At 35.6% G+C, this 12,239-nt stretch overlaps 1 protein-coding gene across 4 annotated transcripts in view; it reads left to right on the plus strand.

The window, feature by feature from the left end:
• The window catches only part of PPM1A (protein phosphatase, Mg2+/Mn2+ dependent 1A), a 45,402-nt gene extending 38,123 nt beyond the window's left edge, over window positions 1-7,279 (plus strand). For all 4 annotated transcript variants that reach the window (XM_064486002.1, XM_031453806.2, XM_064486003.1 and 1 more), the window contains exon 6: window positions 601-7,279. In XM_064486002.1, coding sequence (XP_064342072.1) covers window positions 601-630 — 30 coding nt within the window. In that variant the 3' untranslated portion in view covers window positions 631-7,279. The remainder of the gene's footprint in view (window positions 1-600) is intronic.
• Window positions 7,280-12,239: the final 4,960 nt, after the last annotated feature.

The following is a 12,239-nucleotide window of genomic DNA, read 5'->3' on the forward strand; positions in this document are numbered from 1 at the left end:
TAAATAGTTTTTATGGTTGGAAATACCTTTGTCAAGAACCCTGTATACTTAAAGTAGAGAATTCTGTTTATATAAAGACATTTAGAATGCCATATTCTCCAGTTAAGTTTTCTTTTAAAATTCTGTTGTAGTATGGTGATTACAGAAAAGTGATAACTTAAAATCATTTGGGCCCAGCTCTGAAGTATTTTATATATTGCCTTATGAAGCCTCCTCAAATCTCTTATTACTTGAGGTCTTAATGTCTTCTATGCAATAAAAGTTTATAAAGGTAGTGCTCTAAAAATAAATTGGGTTTATTGAAGAGAAAAAAATTCTTTTTAGTGGTTTTATTGGCTTAGAAATACATTTGGTCAACCTCATGATAAAATCATATTTCAGATATTTTATTCCAAAGTAAAACAAAGGGTTTAACAATTCTTTGAACAGATTAAATATTGATATTTCATATACACATGTACACATACTTACATACTTTAGAAAACATTTATATTCCAAAGGTCCTCTTTACAAAACCTTACCTTTCTGCTTTACTCGGAAGGTAGCGTACCTCTAGGCTTTAATTTAGTTGCTTGTTTTGCTTTGTTTCCTTTTATAAAGGACTCTACATCAACTGATGATATGTGGTAAAACTGCTCATCTAGCCATGGAGTTTACCTTCGCCTCCAAAGGAGAGTACAGCTCAACTTCATTGAACCTTTTAAACATCCATCCTCCACGTTAAAGAAAGGCATATATGACATGGGTGAGAGTGATTACACCAGAGAACTTCAGCAGTACAACAGCTAGCCCAGAACTGATTTTTTTTTTTTTTGTAAATTTGAGACTTACGTAAACGTGATTTCAAACCATAATTCATGTTGTAAATCAGACTCCAGCAATTTTTGTTGTATGATTTTGTTTTTTGTAAAGTATAATTGTCCTTGTACAAAATGCTCATATTTAATTATGAACTGCTTTAAATCACTATCAAAGTTACAAGAAATGTTTGGCTTGTTGTGTGATGCAACAGATATATAGCCCTTTCAAGTCATGTTGTGTTTGGACTTGGGGTTGGGACAGGGAGAGCAGCAGCCATGTCAGCTACATGCTCAACTGTGCATGTGATTATGGAGAACTATTCCAAACTCTTACAAAGCTGAACATCCAGGGAGTTAATTGAAAACTATCTTAGTTTTATTGGCAGTGGGATTGGCATTGTTGATAAAGCTGGTCCCTTCATTTAACTGTCTTTTAGGTTGTTCTCTCTTTGTTGCCATGAGTATTGCAGGTAATACAATATATTCATAAGAATATCAATCTTGGGGCTAAAATGCCTTGATTCTTTGCACCTCTTTTACAAGTCCTTACATTTAATTACCAATTGATAAGCAGCAGCTTCCTACAGATAGTAGGAGACTGCCACATTTTTGCTATCATGATTGGCTGGGCCTGCTGCTGTTCCTAGTAAGATATTCTGAATTCCATTTTATCAATAAAGCTTGATTTAACAAACAAGAAATTTAATCATGTATGTGTAATTCCTCCTTTACCCTGCCCTTTTAAAACACCATGCCACTGTAAATGAGAAGTTTCTCATGGGGAAAGATGTTAGTCTCTTAATTGGAAAATACTGTTACTTAAGGCATAGATAGAACTGTTTCCCTTCCATTAGAAAGACTGAGTTATGTCTCTGTGGTTCCCTAATTTGTTTTTAAATGGGTTTCTTTCTGGCTGCTTATTTTTTCATTAAGATGTGTATCAGCTTGAGTTTGCCTACTGTTTAATTAAAGTAATTGTCAAATCTTGACAGTCTAACACTCGATGGTAGGGGTGTGTGTCGTGTGTGTATGTGTGTGTGTGTGTGTGTGTGTGTGTGTGTGTGTTTGCCTGTGATTTATAATTGGCCCATGTCTTTAGAATCCAAGTAGTTAAGATGTATTTGTGATTTGAAATATAGCATGTTGAATATATTTAGCTGTTGGCCTTTAAAAATAACTTTCAGAAGCTTAAAGAATTGTAGATATAAAAAAACCTAATTTAATTTAGGTTTCAATTCCTCTGATTAAGCATGTGAAAGTAAGTTTTAAATCCTGTCACATTGAAAAGACTACTGTTCTGTGCCCTTCTGTATTTTTGTCTTTTTAGGTTGAATGTTGTATTTATCACCATGTTATTTAATCATTCAGTAGGCAGATTCTCCACTAGAAAACTATTAAAATGTAAGATTTAAATACAACACTGAATACAAAATCAAAACTTTGTGTATAAAAGGTAGTATAATTTTGTTATATTCGTTTTTTCCCTAACTTGGAAATACACGTATTTGTATATATAGCCTTAAAACTAATGTAAAGTTAGGGGAGTAGTGGGAAGAGTAATGTGAAACATGTTTCAGATTTAGGTAGTTACATAAAGCAGCAAAATCTTTTCATTATCCCTCTTATTTGTGAGGTGATTAAATGTAACTTAATTGTATTTAATTTATATCTTAATCCAGCATGAAGAAAAAAAGTACTATTTATATTTAGAAATTCATAACAGTTGGAATTATAGAACCAATTCCGTACTTAACTTACAATAAATGCTTAATGTCTAAATCTGTGGTAGAGTGCGAAGTATGGTAATGTTCTAAGTTATGACTTTGCAAGCATCTAAATTTATTGAATACATACATTTAATGAATAACAGTGCTTCTAGTATAGACTGATTACTAGACATACTAGTACTGAAAACTAAATTCCTATTACAGTTCCTTAATTGTTTAAGTAGACTGAGGTTTTTAGTTCTGGAAATTTCAAAAGCTTGAATTGGATTTTAAGATGCAAAATCTTAATAGTAAGTAAAATATGTGTTGGAAAGCTATATTTCAAACCATAATAGCATATTTAGAGACTTTTTAAAATTTGAAAGTCTTTATAAAGAGGTTAAAATATTCCTGTTAAAATTAATCAGTACAGAAGTTAGTCTTGAAAGTGAGAGAAAACTATATTAAGTGTGATCTAAGAAGACTAAATCTTTTCCACATGAGTCAATATTGCCATACTAGGTAGAATTTTTCATTACAAAAACACAGGGAGGAAGTACACATTATAACGGCAGTCTGTGTGTATTCTTGATTCCTGGGGCTAATGGTGGTGGTGGGGAACCAGCCACACATTTAAAAGGCACTTTTAGCACCACTGTTGTGCACTTCATTTTTGTACCACTTAAATTCTTGACCTCCCACCCTCTTTTGTGTGCTGATTAGCATCTCAGGGCAATGCCTCAAAATTTTTTGATGTGTTGTATTTTCTTTGGAGGGATAAAGTTCTTTTGTGATGATAATATACTACTAAAATGTACTTCCATTTAAATATTTTAACAGGATGAACCCACTTTGCTGCTTTTAATAGGAAATTCATTTTGTATAGCAGATTCTTGTTGTCCTAACATTAAAATTTTCACTGATCTCTTATTCTTTTAGCAAGGTAAGCTCTCTTAATTTCCACTTTGTTAGGGAATATACTTTTACAGATAACAGAAGCAGTTCTTAATATTAGCATTAACTTTTAAAAATCCAAACAGTATTTTTCTTATTCAGCTTTAGAACTGTTTCAAACTTATTTTTAATTATGATGCATTAACTTGCTTCTAGAGTTCTATGCAATTAGTGTACTACTCCAGCCACTTAATTTTTTTTACTACATAATATTAAGAAATCTGGATTAAAGAATAAATCAACTATGTACTTCAAATAATCTGAATTAATAGCAGTACTTTTGGTGATTTATTTGACCAGTCCAGCTAGTAACTCACCTTTTCTACAATATATATTGCATTATCTACAAAACACTGTTCTAGGGTAAGCACCTTGGAACTATAAAGAAATGAATAGGTCCTTGTCTCAAGGAGTTTACATATGAATAGAATTTATAATCTAACGTATGTTAATGTTATAACTGGATCACTCATCCAAAAAAATAGCTGTTGCCCACCTACTGTCTGCCAGATACTTTCCGGAACAAGGCAGGTCTCTGCCATAAAAAGCTCATTTGCAGTTCCTTTGTTCACTTGAAAACTCTTTTTTTCTGTTTATTTTCTTCTCAAAGTTAAAAATCTCATTCAAAAGAAAATTTTGCTTAGCATAGTAATCAAATTAGACTAAATAGGCTCACACGTCTATTCAGTATGCTTGACTGCCTTGCACGGCTGGCCTTTACTCTTCCTGCTGACAGCAGCACGTCAGAGAAACAGGTAATGGATTTCTTAGAATTCTCCAATCTCGGAAATGCTGTTGGAGTTTGAGTTAAGGCATTTAAAATATATGTGTATATATATATATATATATAAGGCATATTAAAATATATATATACACACACACACACACACACATATATTTATCTTAAGTAAAACTGTATTTTCTTGAAAACACATTGCCAGTGTTAGTGTCCAATTTTAGTCATGTGATTACTGTGTTTTAACGTTTTAAAAATAATTTTACTGCCCATCTTTACTGGACAAATTCTTTGGAAATTCATTTTGTGAAAGAACTGATGAAACACATTACAGATTTTCTTCGTTCTATTTTAATTTTGAATTTCATGGTGTGTGCTTTTAATTCATGAAGTTTAAATGAAAGGTTTAAGCCCTTAATGTTTTGATTATTTGTACAGTACTGTGTTAGGATTTGGTATTAGAAAATATGTAAATATTTTAGTATATAAATGTTTTTCATTTGAGGTTTTTCTTTGAAGGGACCTTTAAGAGCTTCACATACTTTTGCTTGCGAATACTGCCGGTGAGATGACCATTTTTTAATTAAGTGATCTAGTCTTCTAATGAGTTTTTCTTTTAGGCATTAGGTATACTTCTTCATAGTTTAAAATTTTAGAAGCCTAATTTTGCTGAATTTCCTTCTGTAATGTGCCATGAGTTTGGGGTTGTATCTGTTTTAAATTTTACGTACAATACTTCAGAATATGCTTGAAATATTTAAGGATACATTTTCTAAATGTTATGAATATATAATTCTCTTCTGTTGGTCAGAATAGTCTCTTATTACTGATAGAACGCTACACAAGGATGATGAGAGGCATTTGATTCCACTTTTGTTCACTTTAACACAGATTTTTTTCTTTTTTACCTCTTTTATATATTAAGTTAGTGGCCTCTGCTCTCATGTTTTCCTAATTATATTACCAGCAGGTAGGAGTGCACCAGTTAGAAACACTCGGATATATTAAAATTGAAAATGTAGTTGACAACAAACTTTTATTAGATGGGGGAAAGGGTTGTTTAAATTGATATAACAACAAAGTGGCATTTTTTCCCCCTCATCTTGCAGAAAATGTTGCTTCATTTTCTCTACTAACTACCCTCTTGGCTTCTCTTTTCTTTTTTCAAACCAAAACAGGTCAATTCCATTTTTTTGAGTTTTCAAGAAAGCTTAGTGCATTACCTCACCAAAGCCAATTAGTACTATGTAAAGCTGGGCCAAAAATAAGAAAACTTGGGAGATGGAGGGGTGGGAAGATGCCAGTGAGGAGGACAGAGGAAGATTACTTTTAATTATTTAAAAGCATAGGAAGTCTTCCATGGGCCTAGGCGTATATGATTAAGAACTCTTGCAGCACATAAACCAGCAAGAACCAATCTTCGCTTCTGCAGATAATTTTGATGATTTTTTTCCCAGCTAGGCAGATAATGATAGAAATGACTGCTTCTCCAAATAGGAACAACTGAGAAAAATAAATGCAATGTTTCTTCACCACAAAACCCAACCCTTCAATTCTCATTGTTCCAAAACCCAGTTTTCTATAATAGTTTTCTCATTGAATTAAATGCTTAGAAAAATTGTTAAGAATTTCCTTTTACATAGTGTTTTACATAGTGCTCCTGATCGATCCAGTGAGGGACATTTAGTAACATTTGCATTTGTATGGTACTATCTGCAGTTAGATTTGTGTAAGAGACTGAGTAGCTGCAGAACAAAATTACTAGTCATCTTAGGTGGAATGAATGGCACAAATTCATTACAGCAGTGCTTCTTAACCTTTTAGGGTTATAGGCCCTTTGAGACCAAATGATCTTAGAAACTTTGTTACCCAGGAAGATGCATATAATGTAGATAACTCCCTAAAGTTCACAGTATTGTAGTGGTTCCTGGGCCCGTGGTTAAGATCACATGCTACAGTATAATAGGGCATCAGCCTTTTCTCCCTGCAAAGCCCATAAAAAATACATTGAGGACATCAAAATAATGAATCTGTTTTAAGGAACTGTTTCGCTCTTTAAAAGACAGGGAGGTAGGTGGGGGCCTCAGTGAGAATCTGGTATTAAAATATCCTTTTTAAAATTGGTAACTTGTTGGAGAAAGAGAGTGATTAGTATTTGGACTAGTTTTGGATAATGATATTTCTAAGTTTGCCACTTTGAATCTCAGCAGAAAAGAGGTAAAATGGAAATGTTTATGGAACATTTCTGACCAGCACAGTGTAGATTTAATATATACAAACAACACATTTAACTGTCAGCTCTCACTCAGGTTTTAAAGATTTTGAGGTTCCTGGTGTTAGAGTTCATTAAATGTTTAGTTCACTTCAACTTCTGAGAAATTAGATATTACTGACACAAAATGTTAAAATAGGATCTAACATACAGCCACCAATATACAGGATTAATAAGGTTTCTCTTAAACATACCTACCATGAAAAAATTGATTATTTTACTGCATTTGTTGTCAAAATTGAGATGTTTGGTTCCAGGTTATTTAATTCCAATTTGTGGGAATTTTGAAACAGACTGTCTTACCTGGTTAGCCCTTAACTAATCTGCAGAAAAAATATCTTATTTATAGTAATATGCCCCAACACTGGTTGGTTTCACTCTTGAATTGATTTATTTCATTTAATTTGTATAAATGTTATGAGTGTAGAAACCATGTACATGTTAAAAGCATGTTGCAGTATATTTGGATTCATTTTTTTAAATCCATACATGTAAAACTAATACAATTGCAGAAATATTCCTCCTAAACACAGTATAACAAAACACAGTAACTCACCCACTGTTGGCAATTTATGTGATCCAGACTTTTAAAGAAATTCCAAAAATGTATATGTTGTATAATGTACCATTTCCTGGTCCAAAGAAAATATGTGAATTCAGTTCTAACTTTAAAGAATGTACTTTTTGTTTTCACGTCCATTGAAGAAACTGCATTCAGCCTGTAGAATGGTTGTAGATTGTATGAGATGACAAGTAGAACTAATTCTAGCTTGCAAAACTGGTGCCACTAAATAAACAGGCAATTGCATAATGTGTGTGTATCTATGATTGTTTGATATTGCAAGCAGTGTTTTTGTTCTACCTAGAAACCTGGAAAGTTTGAAATTATTAGGAGACCTTAAGAATATTTTTGTTCAGTTGAATTTGGATAATTTGCTTAAAAAGATCTGATAGCATTTTAACTAGACTTGTCTGTTCCTGATTTTTAGGAAGATGACTGAAAGCCAATAAGTTTGGATTGATGGTTATTTTCATGAAAACATTCCAGGAATAAAGAAGCCAGAAGTTGTTCTTCTTTGGCAAGAACATTCCCATTGGTCTTGCAGATGATATTTCTTACTCCTTTGAAGAGTTGACATTGTGCATGGGGAGTGGCCTGAAAAAGGGCTTCTCCATCTAGCTAGTATCCCTGGTGTACTGCCTGCTTCGTAATAGATGTGTGTGTTCAGGATGCTTACTCCCTTTGCTCATTCTGAAAATTGGTTGTACCTCTGTCCTGTGTCCATTCATGTCTGAAAGTGTGACTTATTTTACGGGCTTGCATAAGTTAAGATTTTAGAGTACAGTGAATTGGTGATGTAAGTGAAGTTCTATGAACTGCAAGAGCATATATATTCATTGTAAAATGTGCAATGAAAACAGTAATGAGGCATCATAACCAAAGGTATCAAGTTTTAGAACTAAGTAAGGTTGAGGCAAATAAAGATTTATTTGGCTTACGTGTAACTAGTATCTGTTCACTTGTTAAAGTGTGTCCTATAGTCTTTTTTGTTTTTTGTAGTTATTCTTTTGAACGTTGAAACTGAAATGAAAACATTTTATTGAGGGTTAACATGTATGGATCCGTTTCAGTCTGTGACTGAGACACCACCGAAGTCTCAAAATAGTACTCTTTTATGTGCAGCCCATGTGAAAGGTGGATGAAGGCTCTAATTTGTTCTAGGTGATGATCGAACCTAGGTTGTAGCCGTGCTGCGCTCTTTTGAAGATCTTTTGTATTATATTTTGCTATTTGGATTTCTTTTGGTAACAAGTGACTAAAATTGCCTAGTATTTAAAAAAAGGGTTTGCTAGAAGAGTTTTTTGACTGTTCTAGGCCAGAGAGATTATATGTGTACCATATATTAGCATCCTGAAACCACTCTGGGGTTGTCTTTTAAATTCTCAGCATAATGTTTTAAGTGTACAGCTGGTCCTATTTAATGAAGAAAACAAAGTTTAACTTACATATTAGAAGAGTTATTCTCAATTATTTTAGCCATTGATCTTTTAACTGCCTATTAACAAAACTAAAAGGGTTTTTTTGACTGAAAATCTCCAGAACATTCCTAACAAAAACAACTAAAATTTTCTTGTGATTAGAAGCACATGGGAAATGACTTTTTAAGCTTGTCATTAGGCATTGTAACTGTCTGCTTTTCTTGATGTACTTTGACAGACTCTTAGCTGCAGTGATCCTTAATAAAATAGAGGTTTTAATATTAAAAAGGGCAATGAAACTGTGCCTTTATCATAGAAAGGAAGCTGCTTGGTGTCCTTCCTTAGTGTTTCCTTTTCTTTCTGAAACCAGAATGATTGCCTTGTTTTTTCCTTTTGTTTTGTTTTAAATATGTAAGTGCCTAGACTGCAGTATGCTTTAGGGCTTCTATAAATATATTTTTTTTAGAAAAACTCTGAAGGCGTTGAATTTTGTATCCTTAGACATCATAAGGGTTTGTCATGTGCTCTGTCCTGATTTTCACAACATATACAGGCTGGACTGTTTAATGACAGTAGGGTTGTAAGTGTCTATATATATGCATGTATAAATGTCCTTGCTCAGGTCAACTCCACAGTGCCTGTCACTACTGCTACTGATTCAACCTGACCTTCAGAGAGGTTTGCCCGCTTCATGACCAGATGGATTTGACATCTGACAGGACCACAGTGTCAGTAAAGGCTTCATCTCAGGAGGAGCAGGGCTCCCAGAAGGCAACTTCCTTGAGGGCAAGTCTCCATAATTTGAGATAAAGGAAGAATGCAGTAGTGATTTCTGGAGATCACATAGTTGGTGCTGTAAATCTGTTGGCACTGTCTTGGTATTTTAGTTTTCTTGGACTGAAAGTCAAACACTTTTGTTCAAAACTCACTTGTTCAGGTATAAAAACTTGAATACTTCATGTGAAAAGAATTGTACTTTAAAATCTTAGAATCTGTGGTTTTTCTTAGACATTAACTTGAAGTTATTTAATGAAGTTGGCTTTTTTTTTTTTTTTTCTGGCATGGGAAGAAGAAGAAAAGGGAATGTGGAGGAGGGGAAAATAAGGAGATTTTTCCAAAATTCAAAATGGAGTTAATCAATTTAGTCTCCATAAATCATCCTCATGTTTTAAAACAGCCAATAATGCATCACTGGTTGATGGATCTGTCAAGTCTCTTTGTTCTCCCTCCATCATGTCCCTCCACAGGCCCTATGTTAGGGGAAGAAGGGGATGATCCAAATTCAGCTGTCCACTGCCACTTGTAGGTTCCATTAGGAAAGCAATTAAAATTAGGCTTAAGATAAGGGTTGCAGATTTCCCTTCTTTTATTGGTTCCCTGGCTTTTCTAAAGCAGTGGTTCTCAACCTGCCAGCAAGATAGAATGACTTGGGAAGCTTAAAAAAAAAATCCTTCAGCAGTGAAGGTTAGGTTGAAAGGTTCACACTAACAGTTACTTCCCACCATGCCCAGTGAGTGCCTCCCTGGCCTCTCCTCAGATCCTCTGTTCAAACCCCTACAATGGCTCCCATTTCACTCAAAAGTCCTTATTTATATGATCCCCCTGCAAAGCCCCCTATCTGACCTGGTCCCTGTAATTTCTCAGTCAGGTACACCTCCCTCCCTCTGCTAAGCTACACTGGAATGCCTGGTGCAGAACATGCCTGTCTCATTCAAATCTAGGGTCTTACAGGCACTTGCTTTTACGTGTTTCCTCTGTCTGGATTGTTTCATTGACTAAAGCAAGTCACATCTAACTTCAAGGGGACCTGAAAGGAACAAACCGGAGTATTTGTGAACAATACTAGTTACCACCATGGGGCACAATATGCATCTGTTGGATGAATAAGCCTGTGCATGTGTGTGCACCTGCAGACAACGAGACTGGTGTTATGTACACTCTAGATGTCTTACTTGAACTGTGCACTTTGAGACAAGTGCTGGTAGCAGAGAGGGTGGAACCAGATGGCAGTGTCATAAGTGCTCATAATTATTAAGAGGTCACTGCTATCATCTTTGGGGATGAAGCTGGGACACATAGTGTTGAGGATGAGGTTAGATTTCCATAAACAGAGCTAAGTAGGAAGTTTTCCAAGCAGAGGAAACAAGTGAGCAAAGGAAAAGAAGTGTCAGGTAGGGAAGGCTACTGAGGCCAGTGAGAATGTTGGTCTGAGCAGGAACTTCCCACACTCAGACCTCTAAGGGGGCGGTGAGAGAAGTTTAGATAAAGGTAGATCCCTAAGAAAGCCTACTTTTTATGTCCTTTGCTTATTCTTAAGAAGAGCTTTCACTAAGTTTGTATTATGAGTATGACATTGCTTATCTTGAATCAGTTTTACTTACTTGAGTAACACATGGAGTTGTACTTCCTTCATACACCACCCAGTGCAGCGCTGCCCCAAACCTCAATCTTTAAAGAATTTTGGCCTATTGTCCAGTCAGAAAAATTTGTCTGTTATGTCCTCCACATAATTGGAGTGTTCTGGAGTCTCTGGGAGGGACATGGGCTGCAGAGAGCCTTGGCAGGAGTTCTGGCAGACCCGTAGGTCCACGTAGAAAGCATTCTCCACAACCTTAGCTGGCCTGGCCGCTACCTGGCCTGTGAGCCAGGAGCCGTGGTCTGACTTGAACTGTGCACTTTGAGGCGAGTGCGTGGGAGCAGGGAGGCGGGGACCACATGAAATGCTGTTTGAGGTTTCCTGTTTGCTCTCGCTCTGCTGATGCTGCTGCCCTTTGCGCTACCGCCACCACCCTCCGAGCCAAAACTGCATAACATTAATATTCAGAATGTGGCGTCAGAGCTGAAAGCAGCCAGGCATCTGATAGTTTTATCATTTTCCAAGTTTTCACAATGGACATTTTGTAATTTGAAAAACTTTATAAAACAGTCTCCAATTTATCAGCAGCTTATTTCTGATGTGACTATCTTAAAAAAAATTATTATGTGCATATTTTTGAGCTGCTTCTAAAGCTATACCCAAGTTGACTCCTGGTGAATACAATCATTTGTATGCAAACATTGCGAGACACTTTTTCTCAGAAAGCTTCCCTCCACCCACAGTGTTCTACTTGCTTCCATTCTAAAACAGTCACCTCTGCCAACTGTGGTCAGGGCATGAGGTAAAACTGATACAGTTTTCTTAGTAAAGGTGATTCTTTGGAGCAGAAATTCTCTGAATATAAATAGTAAGCAAAAAGCAAAACTCAACAGTGTGGCTTCTGCTCATTTACTGGATACGTCATCTCCTGGCTGCTGCAACTGTCCTGCCCAGTATTGCTGGGGAGAATTTTTCACCAATATCAAATAAATAAACCCCTGCCGACACTAACCCTGAAATACCCTAAAGCTGCCCCCATCAAAGGCCTCTCCACTGCCACCCGCACCTGTGACTCTAGGCAGTTCACGTGGAGACCACTTGCTGTCTGCTGCAAGTTCCTGCGCACCTGCAGGTGCTTGGGCCTCAGTCTCAGCTTCTCTAGATAAGGATTCCCTATCTCTTCAAGGTGCTTCGGGGAGCGCCAGAGTGAATTTTATGTTTGCCACAGAATCTATATTTTTGAGTTAGAGTACCTTATGCTTTCTAAATTCAGTGACAGTCTTTCCAGTCATTTTCTTGTGGTGCAGGGAAAAGACAAATCAAATAGCAACTCTAATGTATATGGATTATTATATAAGTTAAAGAATATTAATAATTAAAGTATATTAGATTTATCTCCCACCATGATTTAAAATAACCTATTAAAAAATTCCTC

This window comes from Camelus dromedarius, chromosome 5 (genome assembly GCF_036321535.1).
Source record: "Camelus dromedarius isolate mCamDro1 chromosome 5, mCamDro1.pat, whole genome shotgun sequence".
NCBI lineage: Eukaryota > Metazoa > Chordata > Mammalia > Artiodactyla > Camelidae > Camelus > Camelus dromedarius.